Source organism: Pantherophis guttatus, chromosome 1 (genome assembly GCF_059756535.1).
Source record: "Pantherophis guttatus breed Tessera chromosome 1, ASM5975653v1, whole genome shotgun sequence".
NCBI classification, from domain to species: domain Eukaryota; kingdom Metazoa; phylum Chordata; class Lepidosauria; order Squamata; family Colubridae; genus Pantherophis; species Pantherophis guttatus.
Window position 1 is genome coordinate 222,797,260 of NC_142063.1, and position 21,450 is coordinate 222,818,709.

The window sequence follows — 21,450 nt, forward strand, 5'->3', positions numbered from 1 at the left end:
ATACCATCCAGAGTGGCAAAAGGCCCTTTGGAGGCCCACATAAGGACTGGAAGGTAAATGTTTTCCATATTTTAGCAACTGATAATTAGCGTCAATAAATATTGAAGTTTTCCACTGCTGTTGTGGTTAACAAAACTCTTTGCTCCCTGAATCTGTCTATTCCCCTTTTGAAAATCTCCAAGCCAATATTCATTGCCACATTCTGTTACAATGAATTCTACATGTCAGTTATGCTTCCTGTTAAAAATGTTTTCCTCATTATGTCAGAATTGGCCAGATTATCGTGTTCCAATTAATCTCACCCTACCCTCATGTTTTTTAACTGCAACTGAAACCTATGTGAAGCAATCAACCCGAATTGAAGTGGACATCTTGTCATACATAGAAACTGTTAATGTGAATATTACTTCTTCCAAGTGTTTCACTTTCTCTGTACTGGCATTCCAACACACACAAAAACTGGTGTTATGCAAGAGATATCTGGTGAATATACTGTATCAGTATATCTGGGAGCCAGTTTGGAGTAGTGGTTAAGGCACCAGGTGGCATCAGGCTAAAAACTGGAAAACTGTGAATTCTAGTTCAGCTTTGGCACACAGCCAGCTGGGTGACCCTGGGTCAGTGACTCCCTCTCAGCCCTGGGAAGCAGGAAGTAGCAGAACACTCCAGAACAGGGATCTCCAACCTTGGCAACTTTAAGACTTGTGGACTTCAACTCCCTGGGAGTTGAAGTCCATAAATCTTAAAGCAGTGGTGGGTTCCTCCTGGTTCGGTCCAGTTCGGCCGAGCCGGTAGCGGTGATGATATGACATCACCGAACCGGTTCTCCCCCCACCCTCCCACCCACGTTATTCTTACCTTTTATTTGGTCCCTCCCCCAATCTATTGCTGCCTCCTGAGTCCCAGCTGATGACTAGAGGGAAAAAAACTGTTGAAACTCTTGCCGCGGGGCTTCAAAGGGCTGTCCTACAGCTGATCAGTGTTAAAAGCAAACAAATGAGTCGGGTTGTAAGTGCGAGGACTGGTCATAAGTGCGAGGACCTTCCAGAAATGACTGACCAGCTAGCCCACCTAGTCACATGACCTCCAAGCCACACCCACAAAATAAGCCATGCCCACAGAACTGGTAGTAAAAAAATTTAGAACCCACCCCTGTCTTAAATTTGCCAAGGTTGGAGACCCCTGCTCCAGAAAACTTTGTAAGAAAACTGCCAGTATTTGTCCAGGCAGTTGCCAAGAGTCAACACTGATTTGAAGGCACACCTATACAGATCAGGCTTTAGAACTGGATTGAGAAATGTTACAGTAACAAAGTAGTAAAAATGACCACATAAAAATATAAGACTAAAGTATAAAATCTATTCTCTTCTTTTGCTACTCCTAATTTTCATACTGAGAATCTTGCACATATATTCAAGAGAGCTGAGTAATGCAAAATCTGGAAACTCGACCCTTTCCCATTGGTGTTCCATATAATATTGAGAAAGAGAATGTTATGCTCATATTACGAATTTAAAAAATAGGTTACCATTACCCTTCAAAATGGGTAAGGGGGACTACGATTGTAGGACCTATACACATACACTACATTAATCAGGAGCAGTTGGTAAGGTTTTTGTTTTACAACCCCCTGATCAAATCACAATAAAAAGGGCACATACATAAGATAAAATATATATCGATCATAAATATATATTCTTGTCAGAGATAATGATATGAAGCAAGCCTCTAGCCTGTTACCCTATTGTACAATGCTAGTATTGTCAGTATGCTTTCCTATCTGGGGGTAGAGAATTACTCCTTGGTGTAATTGTTTCTTTCTTACATGTGTCGATTGATAATGAATCTTACTATCAAAGGATATCAATGGTACATCACTGAGGAGTTCTAGGCAGGTGCCATTGCAATTATTCACAAGATATGGCGTGCCCCAGCTCTAATTAGACTTTGAAAAAACTGGTCCTGGCCAGTGGCATCAGGAATGGTAAGGCCATAGAAGATACCTGATAACTGTGGGATTATTGCTTTGTTAAGTAGTACGTTGCTGGAATCAGTTCAGATCAAGTGTCTAGTCTAGCAACATCTGTGCTTTTTGTTTTACTTAGGGCTGATAACATTTGTGCATACCCAGATGTATATGAACTTCTGGTTTATCTTGTTCCTTCCCACCCAGTCCCTGCCCACAAATATAAATAAAGTCCCAAACAAATTGGGTTATTTTGCTTTTGCAGCTCGTAAAGAAATAGAAATTGTTTCCTATTTTTACATTATTGGTTTAAACTTTGACAGACACATGCTGACAGGGCCATTCAAGTATCAAACAACAGTAACAGCACACCTTTCAGACTAATTTAGTTGTATCTTCATTCTTCTTCTTCTTCTTCCATACTATGTTATGTAAGCAATTCAAATGAAAGCATTGGTAAATTAACATGAAGATTTTGGATCCCTGTCAGATATTCTAAACAATGCTATTAACTTATTGGACCAAATAATTTTCCAAATTTCAACTTACTTGTGGTAAATCATTAGAGAAATATATTAGACCGTGGTTCTCAACCTTTTCTTTACCACAGACCCCTTTTAAATACCTTTTGTGGCCTCAGACCATGGCCACTGACCCCCAAGACTTAACTCAAGATTTAAATCATAACATTTCTCCAATCCTCCATGGACTCCTGTGACAACATCGTGTCCCCCCAGGGGTCTGCAGACCACAGATTGAGAACCACTACATTAGACTATGATAGGGAGGACAATGATTAAAAAAACAATATATAAACATTTTTTTGTTATGGATCAAATATGAAGCAATTGTTTACCATTAAAAAAAACTTACATGGTATGATCAAGACAAATTTAAGTGCACACTTACCTGGAAGTAAAGACCATTAAACTCAATCAAAGCTGCAATTTTATGTATGCTTGTTTAAAAAGAAGCTCCCTTAAGCCCAATGATGCTTATTTTTAAAGAGGCATTAGAGAAATGAAACTCTCAGAATACAATTCAGAAATATTAAGGTCAACAGAAATTTTGGATAGGCACATTTAAGACCTTTCATGAGCAGAAGGGCTTTTCTTTGTGAAATGGTGGGAGGCAACTCATTCCTCTTAATGCGTCCTCAGACTGTTTTCCGGAGAGTTATAGATGTTTTTGGAACAGAATTGGGCTGGGAGTACAAGATATATAAGGAACAAAGTGGAGGGAAAGACTTCTTGAGGCACATACTTACATGACAGTCCTCATACACTGTGTGTTGCATAGATGGCTGTTTTGGAATTTATGGTTTATTGAATAAAGCACAGTTGGCTAGATTTGTAGAACTTGGTAAGACAGAACTAAATACATAATAGTTTAGTGCAATGTATGAAACCTGATGTACTATTTCTTTACTGTAACTTTCTAACCATCTGGGGCTAACCATATATGTATATATGCCATACCAGATGATATTGAATACCATGAAGAAACCTTGATGATATGTCATCAAGTATCCCCGCCATCTTAGCTGTGAAATGCCTGGCTGACATTTCCTGATGTGTGTGTGTGTGTGTGTGTGTGTGTGTGGTGTAATTTTTTTTTAAAGTGATGGATTGGACTCATTTATATAGAGTGAAAAAAAGCTAAGCCACCACCTTTTCTCTGGCATCTTTATCTTATTCCACACAACATGCATGAGTTGAAGAAACTGTGTGAGGAGGTCCCTGGTTGGAGCAGCTGCACTGTGCATCTATTCTTGCTTTCTGTTTAGGAAGGAAGTGAATTAAACCTTAAGCTAAATTCCCTACCTTCCAAATTCAGATGACATATCATCTGACTTTTTGCAGACCTTGGGTCAGCGTAACCACAGTTTCATAAGCTTAACCACAGGGTAAAATTTATTGTTTCATGTAAACATTTTAATGAAATGTTGACATGGCCCCAGGCACTGCAGAAATATGACAAGAGTTTTAGATTTTACTTATAGATATATTTCTCATATTTATAGAGTTAATCTATTTTCATCTTATAGATTATAGGTGGATTCATATAACTCGCTATATGTGATTTGCCTGTGATTTAGCATGTCATGGGAATTGAGCCACTAAGCTTTGTAAGCAATGATTTAGCTTACTGTGTAGCTCAGCCAATTATGATTTATTCAGTAAATCATAGTACAGCAAAGCATTGCATTCTGGGAATAAATCCTTATTTAAAATACTAATTGCTTCCAGATAAGTCTCATTATTTTGTTTCGTTCACAGAAAGTTGCAGAGGATTCCAATAGAGATGTCTGTAAGAAGTCAGGATAACTGGTGTCAACATGCAAATAATGTGAATTCTGTAATTGGCCTCAGTTGTATCTTTGTTGCAAATTATATAATTCATGTCCTTTGCCCTATGATATTATGATGGGCATGATATCATTTGCCCCCAACTACAGATGCCCATGGACTTTAGAAATATTAGTCTTCCATTTGTAATTCTGATATATTGTTCCACATTTTATCTTCTCTCTATGGAGAGAAACTTAGCTGAACGGTGCCTTCTTATCAGCCATGCTTTGAGCCATCTGCTTGGAAACAAGTTTCTCTAAATCGATTGCAGAATCTGAACAAGAGGTCCCACAGGAAGTAAGGTACTTTGCTCTGTTATGATCAATGGATCAGAGGCCTTTGTCTCATAGTGCACATTTGTAGTGCATAAAATGTATTAGATTTAAATTTCTTTGGTCATACCATGTGTTTTCAATTCCATGAAAATTGGCCACTTTTCATTTTATAAAACTGAAATACATGCCAATAGTATTTAATGTTTCTCTCCTCAATCCCTTCTGATAGGGACACTTCCTAAAAGGGATTACAACCCAGTAGTGGGAAAGAAATGTTTTAAAAATGTAGTATAGCTTTTTTAAATCCATAGGGGGGGTTAATTAAAAAAAGAACTTAAATACTAACTGGTACTGAAGATACTGAGCTAGATCTCGATTCCCTGGTCTTAGTGTTGGGCATGGCAATGGTGCAGCATGACACTCCTACGGTGGCTTCAGGTAGCTCATCTTCATCGGTCCATTCATTAAGGTCGGGGTTGTAACACTGAATACATTTCTTGTATTTTTTTTCTATTTCATTCCAGCCTCCCACTAAGTAAATTCTTCCATTAAGAGTAGAAGCACCAGCAGTGCTCACGCCAGTTGGAAGAGGAGCAACATAATTCCACTGGCCAGAATATGGACTATAGCATTCAACAGGAAGCACATCAACTCTTTCCCCTCGCCCTCCCAGTTGGGACCCTCCCATGACATAGACCTTTTCTCCTAGGGTAATGGCACAGTGCCATCCTCTCGGGGTGCTAAGGCTGGCCTTGTCTTGCCAGTTGTCACTAGCAGGATCATACATGCAAACTGAGTGGGAGTAAGCATTATTGATGTAGCCTCCTGTGACCAAGATCCTACCATCTACTACTGCACTAGCATGGCAGCACCTGGGCATCTCCAGTGGAGACTTCAGCTGCCACTGGTTAATTGCAGGGACATAACATTCAACCGAAGAGAGACACCCTTCAGAATTGCGACCACCGACTGCAAAAAGGAGACCGTTGAACACATTCAGACTAAAATGAGTGCGCTTTTGATTCATATTGGCCAGATGTATCCAAGTGTTGAAGCGAGGATCGTACCTGAAAAAAATTAAGGAAGTATTAATGCCACAGGAATGCCAGCTACATTTACAGGTGTTATATTGTTGAAGCTTTATTTTCTGGCTTTATCTTTCAGTAGGTCACCTTGGCCAGGTTGCTATGGCTGGGTCACCCTGGTGGGTTACCACTGCCATCTCTCCCTGGCCAGGGCACTGCCACTGGCTCACCCTGGCCAACTGGACTCAGGACAAGTCACCCTGGCCAACTGGATGTGTGGACAACTCACAGACATGGGACAATTTGAGGACAAAGTAGGGAAGGGAAGAGGTACTTCCCCTTCAGCAGAACAAAACATCAGCCCTGGTCAGTGAAACACAGGGATGGGGGCAACTTTCAGGGAAGGGAATTGCCACTGTGGGATGATTTGAGGATGAAGCGGGGAGGGAAAGAGGCACCTCCCCCACCAGAATAAAAATCAACCCCACATGGAGGGGAATCCTGTGTAGAGTACCATTCTCTTCCTTTCCCCATGAGTGGTCCCCACCCCTGTGTCCTATCAGCCAGGGCCCATGTTTCTTCTGATGGGGGAGAGGAAGTGCCTTTTCCCCTCCCCTCTTCCTCCTCAAATTGTCCCACAGTGGCAAGTTGTTCCCATGTCCAGTTGGCTGGGGTAACTTGTCCTGCATCTAGTTAGCTGAGGTGAACCAGAAATAGCAACCTGACCAGGGTGAGCTGGCAGCAGCAACCCAGCCAGGGCAAACTGGCCATGGACACTTGGCCATGGTGAGTTGTCCTAGATCCACCCCCTCTCTATCTCTCTCCTGTTTTCTTAATTGAAATCATATTTAAAGCATCTCATGCTCCATTCTTTGATGTAAAAACACTTTTAGGGACAAGAAGAGCTGAGAATGAGGAGAAGAGGTTTAAATCTTTCCCATATTGAGAATATATTTTCCTTGTTTTTCAGCTGCTTCTTCTGATTTATTACACTTCAGTTTTTTCTTTTACTATCAAAAATCCTTTAAGGAGAAAAACATGAAATTCCACAATAACTTTGCAGAGTTGGCTAATGCACTTAGACAACCAATATACAGGTACTAAAGCAGGAAAGAGTACCTGAAAGAATGCTCCTTCAAAAGAAGAAAATAAATTTGATTGTTCAACATATTCATCACACAAATAGAAAGGCAACAGACAATAATTTGACACTGGTTTTATAAAATTATTAAGGGGTACGAGTTATCACATTATATATGAACATGTGAGATAGTGACTGACTGAAGTCACTATCCCTTGACTGAAGATTTGTATTTATAATGCCACACAACTGCATTAATTATATGCCCATTCTATGCCCATTCTAGACAATTAATTCTGTACTTAGTCTTAATAATTAAAAGAGATATACAAATAAGAAATCAGAAGAATGACTTTGATAACCTTATTTTTGATTTATAAAATAGGTTTTTTTTTGAAGTTTTCAAGGATTTTCTTGGATGAGAGAAGGAGAAAATGAAAAGAAACCAAGTTCTGGGATTCTACTTAAAAATCAAGATTATTTAAACTAAAGGGAAGGAATATAAAGTTGATTTATTTGATCTAGGTTAAAATGTGTACATTATTGTTTCTGGTAACCCTTAATGGACTGTTGTTGACCAGGACTGAATGATGAGACTTTAAAGATTTGTTTATAGAAAAGAGAAGAGATATAGGAAGAAGTGATCTTTTCTTCTATTTTCAGAGTAAGTGATAAGGTAGGGTGTTCAAAGTAAAGGGAAGAAATACAAAGATACACACACACACACACTTCTGAGAACCCTTAATGGACTTTTCCTGACTAGCATCAAATGATGAGGCTTTAACAAATTGTTTATAGATAAGAGATGAGGTAATGGGAAGGTAGTGTTGTATTTTCAGAGAAGGTCATAAATTACTTATCTTGTTTGTATTTGCTGGGATGAAGGAGGAAATTATTTCTTTATATATTTCTTTAAAAAATGTGGCCAGGAAAACTGTAGACTTCTTTCTGTAGTCACCAAGGGTCAGAATTGATTTGATGGACCATAACAACAATGACAGATATTTTTGAAAGTAACAATTGAATCAGTTGCAGGTCTGTCCTAATAGACCAGCCTGGATAAGATAATCTCAACATTATTCCAGAAATGTATAATGCTTTTTTAAAAAAAGTCTGCATTCTTTGTTCAGAAGAGGAAAAATCTTTTTTAAATGCTTATAAATAATTACTAAAACGTTACCAATTGTTTCACAAAATAATTACTAAAATGTTACCAATTGTTTCACAAAAAGGAGAACTTTTGTACTAGCTTTACTATCACTCTTCTTACAGAGTCCCTTCTAGAAAATTAGATGGGAATTTCAAAAGATGTGAAGCTAATAAATGAAAAGTTTCAGTGATATCAGTCAGCTACAGCATACTGAAAGAAGGAGGTCCTAAAGTATAACCAATTTCAAATCAGTTCTTTGCATCACAAAGCAAAATTTTGGAATGCTTTCCACCATTCTTCTATAGAATGTGACATCTTGCTTCTTACAGATTTTGTGATGCACAGATTTATTTTTAGAAAGTTACTTATGCGTGGACAATCTACTCTCTAGTCAGAATGACGTACATAGACTGGCAGTTTCTCAAGACATGCCAGAAACCAGACGTTGAATGTTCTGCATGTAAATCCAAACTTCTAGTGCTGAGATATAATTCTTCCCCAAATTTAAATGTGATTTCAGGCTGTGTATAATTAGGATGTGGTGAAGAGAAAAACTAACCATATATGATTTGGCATACATGGTGAATAGTACATGTCTTCTTTGCTGCAAGACATATGTGGGAAATGGAACATATACATCTTTCCATTCCATAAGAAGTAAGCAGCATAATATATTTCTAGCATTGAAACTAAGTCATCTTGGCTGACTAGAAATTATTATGAGCAATTTGGAAGAAGAATGGAGCATTATAATAACGAATGTATGGTAATGAGTTAATACAGTGGGCTAAAATGCTGATGCTCTCATGAAGCTCATGATACTCTGGGCTGATCATTCAGCTTCTCAGGATCAAGTAAGGATAAAATCTTGAAAGGGTAAATTGTGTGTATCATCCTCAGCTCTTTAGAATAATGTTTAGAGAGGAAATGCAGATGTCCATAGTGAAAAATGTATTAATTACTGTATATTTATATCTTCCTTCTAAAATGGAAACGTCTTCCTTGAGTGGTCTTCTGACAAATCCTTTCACAGCAAATATATCCCCTATTATACCTTTCTCTTATCTTTTTTCTTCCTTTATCAGGATAGTCATGGAAAAAAAGGAAGTACTGGCATGCAAGGTTACTGCCAAACAGGAGTCCTGGAAGTTGCCCAATTGTTCTGGATGTTCCAGAAAACATGGAGGGCTACAAAAAGTTCTTTTGTGTTTCAAACAAATGAAAGAGTCACTAAGAATTCCATAACAGGACATAAATCACACACTTTTGCCCTGATAGACAGAAGGATAGTGTTGGTAAAATGGGATAATTTTTATCAAGAAAATTATGCAGATGAAAATTACTTTCCTCAAATTGCAATCTGAATCACTCATACTTTGTTTTTAATTTAAAAAGAAACAGATTAAAATAATGGAACTCTGTTGTTGCAGGGAATGATAGCAATAGCACTTAGACTTATATACTGCTTCACAGTGCTTTACAGCATTCTCTGAGTGGTTTACAGAGTCAGCATATTGCCCCCAACAATCTGGGTCCTCATTTTACCGACCTCAGAAGGATGGAAGGCTGAGTCAACCTTGAGCCACTCAGAATCGAACTGCTGGCAGTCAGAGAATTAGCCTGCAATATTGTATTCTAACCACTGTGTCACCACAGCTCTTATAATGGTAACTATGCTCCTCAATCATCAACTGTACTTGAGGAGGGGAGGAAATGAGTGAAACTGAATATTTATGTATTTTTCTTTTTTTAGCATATGTGGAACAAAATATAATTTGATTTAATGTAAATTGAATTAACATTAATTACATAAACTACTTAATATGATTGCTCTCCAAATATGTATTAATTTATTAATTTCCTACAGTCGCATTCTGTCATTGACCTCTGATTCGCAAAGGAACTCCAGGAGATGAAGCACTAGAAGAGATGCTAGAATGTCACTGGAGAAAGACAAAGAGCTAATCTGACTCAATATAGATAAGAGCCTTTATTACCCTTTAGCACGGGTGTCAAACTTACACCGTCACATTGCCGTCACGTGATGTATAGCAACATTTTCTCCCTTCACAGAGCTGGGGTAGGCGTGGCCTGCTCTTATTGCATCTGCAGAGGATTATTTCAGGCATATATTGAACAAAGATACTTGGATTTACTTTGAATTGGACTCTGGTTGTGTAAGTCTGGTAGTATTGACTGGCAAAAAAACAGGGAAGAGTTTCTCACATTACTAATATTTTATTATCTGGGAAACGTTTGAACTTTCTAGCCCCAAGAAAGTGGACAGGATCCTCAGAGCTGTAACCACATATAAGTCACCTATATATTAGATCCATGTCAGCCCTGATTGGTCAAGGCTTCCAAGGAGGTGACATATGGTATATATAGAGCCAAGTGGTGATGAATTCATCCTTGAGGGAGGGGTGATTCTATTTGCAATTATGGAGGCAATGACCTACCCACTTCTCAAGAAGCTATTGCTGGGCCCAGTGGTGTTGGACAATTTCTGACCCATATCAGAAACCATAAACTTCCCTTGTTGAGAAGATTATTGAGCTGCAGTTTCTGAGGGCTCTGGAAGTCACAGATTATCTAAATCTATTAGTTTTAAAGCCTGGATAGAATGCCAAAACAGCATTGATTTTGTTTTTGATAACTTATTTTAGGACAGAATGGGAGCATCCTGGTGCTGTTCGAACTCTCAATGGCCTCTGGTAACATTGATTGTGATGTTCTTCATGATTAGCTCGGCAGGTTGAAAGTGAGAGGCACAGGATACAGTGGTTTTCCTTATTTTAGGGTTGGTTTCATGTTAATTGAGGCAGGGGATGGGGCTGTCACAGCTTAGTCCTGAGCCTTTGCTTTGTAAGATGCCTCAGGGCTTGATTTTCTTCCTAACCCTGCTTAATATCTGTCATCATTGAGTTAGGTATCATCAGTACATTGATGAAACCCAGTGATGTATCTTAATCCTTGCCATCCAAGTGATATTGTTGAAATTGTCTTGGTATCTGGAAGTTGTAAGATTCTGGGTGGGGGAGAACAGGCTCAGAAAACCATAGTAAGACTGAGTGACTGGGATTATCTGGATCCAGAAAGTTTCTATCTTCATTTCTAGAGATGGTCCCAGTATGCCTAACAGAACCAGTATGTAATTTGCACAAATCCATCTTGTGCACAAAATCTGGATTGGGAGTTCTACTCATGATCATCTCTACCTTTATGTGGCTATATAGACCGCTACTTCACTAGTTGCACTGGTTACCAGTAGGCTCCTGGATGCAATTCAAGTTGCTGGCAAAGTGCTTAGTTATTTGCAAGACTGCCTGTCTCTAATTATTTCTGCCTACTCAATAAGATCTGACCTGGTGGGCATATTCTGGGTCTTGACACGCAAGCAGTGTTAACAGGACATGTCTCTTCTCTATTACTGCACCTGTTTTGTGTACATCCTCCTGCATGCCCACCACCCCAAATCCAGATGGCTCTACTTTCCTTTTGAAAGGCTCTGCCTCTTAGACACTGGCTTGGGAGTTTCTATACCTATCAAAATTCTAATTTTTTTCAATTTTGAAAATTGCCTTTTGTGCAGTACTGGTAATATATAACAATTTAATGTATTTTGGTTAATATGTGATGTTTTTAATACTATACACTCTCCTGGGTCGTATTTATTGGGCAACTTTATGAATTGATCAAATGTAACAATATAGCAAGAATTTTTGTAGCATTCAGGAATTGGCTTCCAAGGCCGAAGTGAGATAGGGCAGCTGCATGTGATCTCAGACTGCTTTGCCCCAAAGCATAAAGAGGATCTGCAGACTTCTCCATGAAAAAGTAACATGCAAAATCATACCTCTTAGCATAAAATAGCACTAACTATTTTAATATGTGTAATCCTAGAAAAGAAGAGAGAAAGAAAAAAGGGGCTTCTTATCCAACTCCAGGATAACTTCTCTGACTTGGTCGTGCCCAGATGTATTGGATTATAATTCCCCTCCCCTTTTGCTGACTATTGCTAATGATAGTTGTAATCCAATCCATTAGGAGGTCGCCAGGTTATGAAAAGTAATTTTAAAGCAAAGAACCAAATTAATTTTCTATCTCTCGGAAATATATATTTTCTCTTTCTTTCTCCTCCCCGCCACATATATACATATATTTCTCCTTCTTTTTCTGGAGCTCTTGTGTCATTGCTATGTCTCCACTGCTATATATAATCAGTTACCTGCAAAAATTGCTGACTGCATGCTTTGCCTGATTTCTGGCATCATTCTGGTCTTCACCACCTGCTACATAGAGAAACCCATCCATCACGGCGACACACTGGTTGAAGCTCTTGGCAGGCATCTCTGTAAGTCTTTTCCATCCATTGTCAGGATCTCTGTATAAAATGTCTCTGCTGAGGGATTTTTCAGTTAAAGCTGGACGTCCCCCGACTGTAACTAGGACTCGTAATCCTCCTCGAATCCTGGTTCTTCTTGACTGTAGAGTATTCTGGTGGTAAGGAAGTAAGTGGTAATTCATGGCATCTACCAGAAGTCTGTGGCAATCTGTATCTAACATCATTCTTGGTACAGTCTGTACATAATTCACCAGGTCCTGGGCAGAGATGGTAGCAAACCGAATGTTGCTCAAAAGATCTGCAGCATACTTAGTTCTTTTTTGGTCAAATTCCAGCCATCTCATTGCAATCTGGAATGCAATAAGTTCAGAAGGCAACTGCAAGTCATCATCTGCAAGAAGTTCATTGATCTGTTCAAAAGTAAGCTTTAAGAAATGATCTGATTCAGAAAACTCAATGAAGTTGTCTCTAATGAATTTCTGTGATGCTTCCTTAGCAGTTTTCAGTCCATATGTCTCTGCAATGTTGGCAACATACATACAATTCTCCACATTGATTTCTTGCATCAGAAAGTCACTGCACATCTTCACAAGGGTATGTATCTGAAGATAAATGGCTGTGGAGATAATACTACCTATAGTATACAGGGATAGTGTAAGTTTTCCAGTATAGGCGTATGCAATCACAGTGGCTAGGCCCAGTGGTGATACATCATTAAGGTCCACTCTTTGAGTTGATGGATCTTTCTTTAGGATATTATGGAAGTAATCACTACATGATGCCATCACCACTTTGTGAACATCAAAGGACTTGGTTTTGGTACCAATTATTAAATCACAGAGAAAATTTTCCAGTCTCATCCTACACAAACCTTCCAAGAGGTTGGGACTATAGAAAGCATCAGAAACTTCTGTGGAAACACAACTGAAACCGTTGCCTCCTTCTAGGAGGGTATTCAATCCATTGAGCTTGCTGAGTGGTCCATCCTCCACTATGATGGTCAACTCGTTGATATCCATCTTGTTCTTTTTGACATTCTTCTTCTTAGGCGCCATGACTGCAATACAGTATCACAGCCAAGAGCTTACTATGAAAAACCCAGAAGAAAGAAAAAATAAATAATTGTACACCCATATTTAAACATCTTTCTACAGTTGATCCAAAAGCTATAATCTATAAGCATACCTCAAAGAAATGAAATATAAAAGAGCGGGAGAATAACTACTAACACATCTGCAGCATTTGTTGGTATGCCTGCGCAGTTAATGATCACTTGGTAAATCATAGTTTGCATCCTTCTTCAGATGGGATGAAAGCAGAGCATTTTTGCAGGAGTCACCCCAGTCTCCCCAGATCTCAATCCTGAATGCTGAAATGGATTTATATTCAATTTAACTTGTATATAAAAAAAGTCCTCTTGGCTGTTAATCCAAGTAACTTTACCAATAACCCAACCTCAAATCCCATAGAATTAATCTGTTAAAAGGAACATGTACAGAGCTTCCTCCCTTTGCCACAAAAGTTACAGTAGAAAGGTGGGTTGAGTCAGAGGAATGTGAAGCCAGAGACGCTTGATCCTGAGCCTTTCACGCATGTTTACATTACCTCTTCAGCTGTAAGGGTTGAAAAGGACTAATGTCTCATGTTAATTTTCTAATATTTATTCAATTGCAAATTTGACTGGATATTTTTCAGATTAGTCTTCACTTCAGATTAAATTGGATGAGCAGATCAGTGACTCCCATACAGTCCTAATTTGTTTGAAAACAAAACCCACTAAATTAAATTACAACTCCATTCTGAATTACCAGAGCCAGTTTGGTTATAGTGAAGGTGCTGGCCTACAAACAGGAGACTGTGAGTTCTTGTATCACCTTGGGCATGAAAGCCAGTGGGGAGACTTGGGCCAGTTAGTCTCATATTAGCCCAAGCCTCCTCACAGAACTGCAGTTGTTGAAAAAATAGGCAGAAGACAGTGGTGAAATCCAAATTTTTTTACTACCGGTTCTGTGGGCTTGGCTTGGTAGGCGTGGTGCGGCTTGGTTGGCGTGGCAGGAGAAGGATACTGCAAAATCTCCATTCCCTCCCCACTCCTGGGAGAAGGATATTGCAAAATCCCCATTCCCATCCCACTCTGGGGCCAGTCAGAGGTGGTATTTGCCAGTTCTCCGAACTACTCAAAATTTCTGCTACCGGTTCTCCAGAACCTGTCAGAACCTGCTGGATTTCACCCCTGGCAGAAGGAGTATTAGGCATGTTTGTTACCTTGAGTTGATCAAATATTTTTAAAAGATATAATAAAAAGCTAATAACAACAATGTGGATGTTTGTTCATTAAAAATCTATTCTTATCTTTCATATAAAAGGACAGATGGCTCTACTCCTTTCTTAATTGAAGCTTACAGGAATGGAATTATTTTCCTTTAAAACATTGATATTTGGATAAAGGCCTCGCAGCAGATGAGAGAAAGATAAATTGGTATTTTAGTTGCTTTGGACTTCAACTCCTATTGGCCCTGGAAAGCATAACCAATGGGGAATTCCGGGGGCTATGGTTTGAGAAAGCATATGATTATATCCATATCCATGAGATATGGATTCCATGGAAGGCATGAAAAAATTGTATATAGGCTTTTTTGTCTATTACTCAAAATATTAGGCTCAAGGCTCATCCAGTGAAGCTGATTGGAAGGATGTTGATCTGACCAACAGGGCTATTCTTAGGTTTGAAGAACTAGATCAAACTAGTTAAGGGTTTGGTTAGCAGGCCCTGATGACTATGTTTAAAGTTTAATGGATCATTCTACTTGAAGTAATGGAGGAGTTAGTTCTTCATGTTAGAAGAGTTACTTGTCCTAATATAACCTAGTTAATTTTCCATTGTGTTGTATTCCATTACAAGCATCTTCTGAGTAGATGTCATTCTATTATTAAGTCTTGCTCTTGTGCAAATGGCATTTTTATGTTTCTATCCTATGCCCTCATATCTAGTTATGTATTAACGTTTTGTTTGGTTGCTACATGACCATTGTTTTAAGCAGAAAGTTAGAATAGTAATTAATAGATTAATTCTATGTCTGAGGTTACATATATTAGAAATGTGTATAATATATGTAATCCTGAGTTGTCTGGAATACAGGTTCAGGTTTATATAGCTACAGCTTAAATGCCTCCCAGAACTCTGTTTTAACAGATGAATAATATTATTTTTAATTTTGCATTCTCTGAAATAAAATGTTTGGGGTATAATATGTTCAAAGTTATTTCTGCAACTGATAAGCTAAATTAGGTTTATGTTATAAGGTGCTAGTGTGTAAGCTATAAGTTTCCTAAAATGTCCATTGGTTTGATCTGATTCCTTATTTTGATCAGTTTTAATGATTAGCTACTGCTTTTCCAGTGTTTAGGGCTACTTAATTACAGAATACAGAATGATAGAGTCGAAGGGACCTTGGAGGTCCTCTAGTCCAATCTCCTGCTCAGGTAAGAGACCCAGTACTGTTCCAAAAAAATGGACCTCTGGTCTCTTCTTAAACACCTCCAGTGATAGAGCGCTCATAACTTCTGGAGACAAGTTGTTCCATTGATTAATTGTTCTCAATGTCAGGAAATTTCTCCTTAGTTCTAGTTTGGAGGTCTCTGATAATTTTTCATCCATTGCTTCTTATCTTGCTCTCAGGTGAACATAATAAACTTCTCATTTTTACCTCCTTTTTGTTTCATTGTCCCTAAATATTTTGTTAACTAACTCAAATGCCAGCAGCAGTGGAACAACATTATAAAATTACACTGAGATTTCTCAGTAATGGAAATGCTGGCATGGGAATTTGGGGAGTTGATCCAAACTTTTGAAGGGCGCTCAGTTTCAGGAAGACTGATTTACATTCATTTCTAATTGCTATTATGAGCAGTACCGTGAAACACATTACAATAAAAATAATAAAAATATAAACATGATTCCCAACTGCTATAAAATATAGTGTTTTCATGCATTTGATGGATGTTAATTGGATTTTTATTTTAAACAGACCAATGTTTTCTACCCCATAGTGAGAAGCACAAAAACCTTCACTCGGTAAGCAGCCATCATCTCCCCAACAGACAATCCAGTATATAGTATAAATCTTAGGAATCCAAATATACAGACTCTACAATCTGCTCTTCTTCATATTTCATTTTGGTGTTCAGTCAGTTAGAGACTGGAACACCTGCCTGTGATGTCTTACAGGGAAGTTGCAAAGTTTTGGGCCAGGACTGGGTTCAAATCTCCATTCAGCTATGAATCTGAATGGTCACAGACCAATCATTCTCACACTCAGACTAGCCTATTCTAGAGAAAGGATAAGAACTATCTTCCTTGAGGAAATCTCAGAGTTCTATAAGCACCAAATAAATAAATAAATAACTGGTGAAACATAAAAGCAAATAGATCGAGGTACCTAAGTAAGCACTGACATGTTGCAAGGTGGCATAGTGCCAAAGTGGTAAATATAAAATTGTTACCTTATTTCCTGCAAAACAATCTCTAATGCGGCATTTCTCTCTTGTTAAGGATTTCACACTTAAGTCTTCAAATATGCCCCATTAAACATTTTATGCATCCAAATGAAGAACTAAACTCCTTGTGGGGAGCATAGCTGCTCTCATAACTCCTCCCAAAGAACAGCTATGCAGGCACAAGGGAGAGAGCTATCTGTGTTCAAAGTGTCAAAGTTGCTCGCATGCCAGAAGGATCTGAGATCCCCCTCCCCAAGCATTACCAAAGCAGCGGGTCAGCTGCTCCTTCCCCCCTCCCTTATCTCCCCTCCCCAGCCACATTCTTCAGGCTGCATCTGTTGAAACCTGTCAGGGCTATTTCCAAGAATAGCCATGCTCCCTGGCCTTCAAATGACTTGCCATTTTAAGACACATTCAGTTTAAAATGTCTGTCTTTCTTCAGAACAGAATTCTTTTTCTTGCCCAGGTACTTATAATAGGGATTATGCTTAATTTAAAAAAAAATTAGATTAAGTCACCCTGATAGGATGAAATACTTGGATAGTGTACATTTAAATTTCCTATTTGCTAAACATCTATTTTTTTAGATGTTAAAATATCCCCATCTTATTTTCTTTAACAACATGTCAAAGAGGCTATTACCTTCACTTAAAGAAAACCCAAGTTAATAATATTTTTAGAAGGTAGCCTTTCATTGATTAAGTCATGACATGTTCCTGGGGACAAGTGCTGGTTTTTTTTAATCAATCAGCCAAAGGAGAGGAGTTTCATCCATCAAATTAAATTGCACACACTCTGTAGGAAGAAAGATAATTACAGAAAAAATATCTCTAACTTGATTGACTAAGGACACTTCACACCTATAACCGATGTATTCTGCTCATAGCTTGGGGCTCCGTGTCAGATTCATGTCAAATGAAATTTGGACTATAAACATAGGCAGGAAAAACCCTCTTTATGAATGCTTATTAAAGCCAATCTCAAAAAGAATAGGATTAGGTTCTCCTTACCCTTTTTCAGGAAAGAGGCTTCCTGGGGTGTCCCAGCACAGTATCTATGAGAATATCTTGTGAAAAGCAAAAAAAAGAGGGGGAAGAAGGAATGGAAGTCCAGATGTCATCTGCCCGGTTCTACCAATTGAAGATTCTAGTGTGACCTGCTGCCACCGAGGAGAAGAGAGACTGGAGTTTGTGCTTTGGGGCACTTTAAAAATGACCCCTCCTCCTATCCCTCCCTGTCACCCGGAGGAGTTTATGTTTCCTGTGCCTGCCTGGTTTTGAATCTCAAGTAAATTTCACTGGGCTTCTTCATGACAAATGAAGCAGAATAAGAGATAAGCAACAGGAAAGCTAGGCTTTCCATTGCAGTTGTTTCACACCTGCAACCGTGAACCAGCTTGTAGGATCATTAAGTTTTTCTTTAATCTTCTTCCCGTCCTTTGAAAAAAATGGGATTTGGTAAATTCAGCATTTTCTCTCCCTTTCTTCAAACTTCATACATGCAAGAGCAACAGCTGGGAAAAACTCTCCCCCCTGCCCCACCCAAGAGGAGAACAAAGAAGCTGCTTTGCTGTGGTTTATCCATCTAGCAGAGGATGTCTATTCTGACTGGCAGGGGCTCTTCAATTTCCAATTGGTCTGGCACCACCTGATTCTCTTGTTTTAACTGGAAATGCCAGAGATTAAATCTAGACCAGGGGTGTCAAACTCATGGCTGGTGGGCCAGATGTGTCATGCGCTGGCCATGCTCATGCCTGGTTTAGTGAAAGGGAAAAAAGTCACAATACATCATGTGACGCCGCCGTGAAGACGCAAGTTTGACACCCCTGATCTAGACCTTCTTTATGCAGAGCTGATTGTCTGCTATCAAACAGTGGTGTACCGTCCCACTGAACCCATTGGGATATAATTCATAACAACCATGCATGAACAAATGCTGTCAATGTGCCAGCTTGTAAATTTTGCACAATCAGTATGCGATGCTTTATTATATCTCCCTGCTAAACAAAATGTTACCCGCATTTTCCTTGTCACGAAGAGCCAGATAAAAGAGGAAGAACATCATAAATTCTGATGCAAACTCTTGCATCCCTTCCTTAATCTCTTACATAACATGAACAGCCTTGGGCAAACAGACTATGCAACAAAGTACAAAATCTAGTCACACCTTGTGGATAACAGCAGTGCCATCCTAATGTCTGTTTATTCAGCAGTCAATTCAGCAGTCAATTCAGTGACATCTACTTGAATGTAAACTCTTACAAACCCTACAGTATAAGCTGAAATTTGTATTAATGTCTATAATTATAAATATATAGGGAAGAGGACTGGTCTTGCTCTGACAGCTGGCATGAAATGAAAAACACCAAACTGTTTTATTTTCCTCTTCAGCTGTTAACCCATTAATAGTAGCAGCAGCATAAAAATACAATATATAAAACAATACAAGCATCTCCTTTTCAGGATGTGTGTTCCATTAATTTCCACACACATATCTTCTTCTTACTATAGACACAACCTTCTTAAGTCATTTGTCCTTGTCATTTAAGAAAGGCACACTTATTTAATATAGAATCTTATCTATATATTTGGATGTGCTTTCTCTTGTTCTGACTTATTTTATATATTTATTCATTTAACTATGACATATGAAGTTTGAAAAATTCTCATAATCATACACAGAAATTAAACTATTGATAAGTTGTTTACCCACAAGAAAAACCTGTGGGAAGAGGAGTGTTTCCACATCCTGGTAGAAGATCACTGCGATAGTGGTTAAATGAACTTCTTTTGCTAAAAAAAAATGATCTATTTATTTATCACATTTCATAGCTTATTGTACATCTCATATATGTGACTTTGGACAGCAGACCCAATTTAAACAAACCAGCTACAACTAAATCATTAGAAGAAGACTACTAAAAAAACTGTCTACCTATCTATGTATCTGTCTCTGTCTATCTATCTGTCTATTACTGTAGAATTAATGCGGCTGCCCATTTATTGTTAGTGACTCTGGGTGGCTTACAAAAATAAAAATAAGGTGCAAAGAACATACAAATAATAAAAACAATAATCCCGGACCAGGGGTGAAATTCAGCAGGTTCTGACAGGTTCTGGAGAACTGGTGGCGGAAATTTTGAGTAGTTCAGAGAACCGGCAAATACCACCTCTGTCTGGCCCTGAGTGGGGAGGGAATGGGGATTTTGCAGTATCCTTCCCCTGGAGTGGGGTGGGAATGGAGATTTTGCAGTATCCTTACCCTGCCACGCCCACCGAGCCACACCACGCCCACCAAGCCACGCCCACAGAACCGGTAGTAAAAAAAAATTGAATTTCACCACTGCCCCAGACCCCCTGGCATCAGCAATCAATATAGACAAAACCTTGGGAGAATGCATCCAAAACTTTATGGACATTTCATTAGCTCCCTATTTCTATAGGATTCTCAAGCCTGCTGATGAAACTAAGTTTTAAGAGATTCCCAGAAGGTCAATGGGATCGGGGCCAATCTCACCTCAGTGGAATGAGGTTCTAAAGGGCAAGGTGCTTGGGTAGAGAAGGCTCTCCTCCTCCATTCCATCAGATGAAACTCCTTAGCAAATGGGATCCATAACATGTCTCTGCTGCCAGATTTGGGGGATGGGGAGATGTTATTGAAATTGTTAAATTGAAAGATGGGAATGGAAAAGGCCAGTGAATCCAAGGAAATTATTATTAATCGCCTTGATATAAGAATTGGAACAGAAAAGATATTTATTTATTTATTTATTTATTTATTTATTTATTTATTTATTTATTTATTTATTTATTTATTTATTAAATTTGTATACCACCCTTCTCCCGAAGGACTCAGGGCGGTGCACAGCCAAAATTAAAATACATACAATACAAAATTTAAAATATTTTAAAAACAGAATTAAATCGAATTGGCTTCCCAAAACATTAAAACCCATTGCCCTTAAAATAACCCATTAAAATTTTAAGCCAGCCCAGCTTGCTGGAATAGGAAGGTCTTCAAAGCTCAACGGAAGGTCTGGAGGTCCGGGATTAGTTGTATTCCTGGGGGTAGCTCGTTCCAGAGGGCGGGTGCCCCCACAGAGAAGGCTCTCCCCCTGGGGGTCGTCAGTTGACATTGCTTGACCGACGGCACCCTAAGGAGGCCCTCTCTGTGGGACCGAGTTGGCTGGTGGGAGGTTATCGGTGGCAGAAGGTGGTCTCGCAAATAACTGGGCCCTAAGCCATGGAGCGCTTTAAAGGTGAGAACCAATACCTTGAAGCGCACCCGGAAGACCACTGGAAGCCAGTGCAGCTCGCGCAGGCAAGGTGTCACATGGGAGCGCCATGTCGCCCCCCATAATTACCCACGCGGCCGCGTTCTGGACCAGCTGGAGCTTCCGAGTGCTTCTCAAGGGGAGCCCCATGTAGAGAGCATTGCAGTAGTCCAGGCGAGAGGTGACGAGGACATGCACCGTGCAGTCACTCCCGAGTGATCGGGAGTCCCGATCCAGAAAGGGACACAACTGGCGTATCAGGCGAACCTGATAAAAAGCCCCCCTGGCCACGGCAGTCATATGCTCTTCTAAAGACAGCCATGCATCCAGGAGGACGCCCAAGTTGTGAGCCCTCTCTGTGGGGGCCAATGACTCGCCCCCAATAGCGAGAGATGGCACCAGCTGGCTATATCAGGACGCCGGCATCCACAGCCACTCGGTCTTGGAAGGGTTGAGTCGAAGCCTTTTCCTCCCCATCCAAACCCGC

The 21,450-nt window shown here is 39.3% G+C and overlaps 1 protein-coding gene across 2 annotated transcripts; it reads right to left on the minus strand.

Annotated features, from left to right (window-relative positions):
• Window positions 1-2,209: 2,209 nt before the first annotated feature.
• KLHL31 (kelch like family member 31) lies at window positions 2,210-17,921 on the minus strand. 2 transcript variants are annotated; one of them, XM_034436715.3, is made up of 3 exons: window positions 17,701-17,921; window positions 12,077-13,280; window positions 2,210-5,659 (listed from the first exon to the last, which is right to left on the minus strand). In XM_034436715.3, the coding sequence occupies exons 2-3, from the start codon at window positions 13,246-13,248 to the stop codon at window positions 4,927-4,929; spliced, it is 1,905 nt and encodes a 634-aa protein (XP_034292606.1). In that variant the 5' UTR covers window positions 13,249-13,280; window positions 17,701-17,921; the 3' UTR covers window positions 2,210-4,926. The 2 variants fall into 2 exon arrangements, with proteins under 2 accessions (XP_034292606.1, XP_034292607.1); XM_034436716.3 differs by lacking the exon at window positions 17,701-17,921 and adding an exon at window positions 16,697-16,929.
• Between the last annotated feature and the right edge of the window lie 3,529 nt (window positions 17,922-21,450).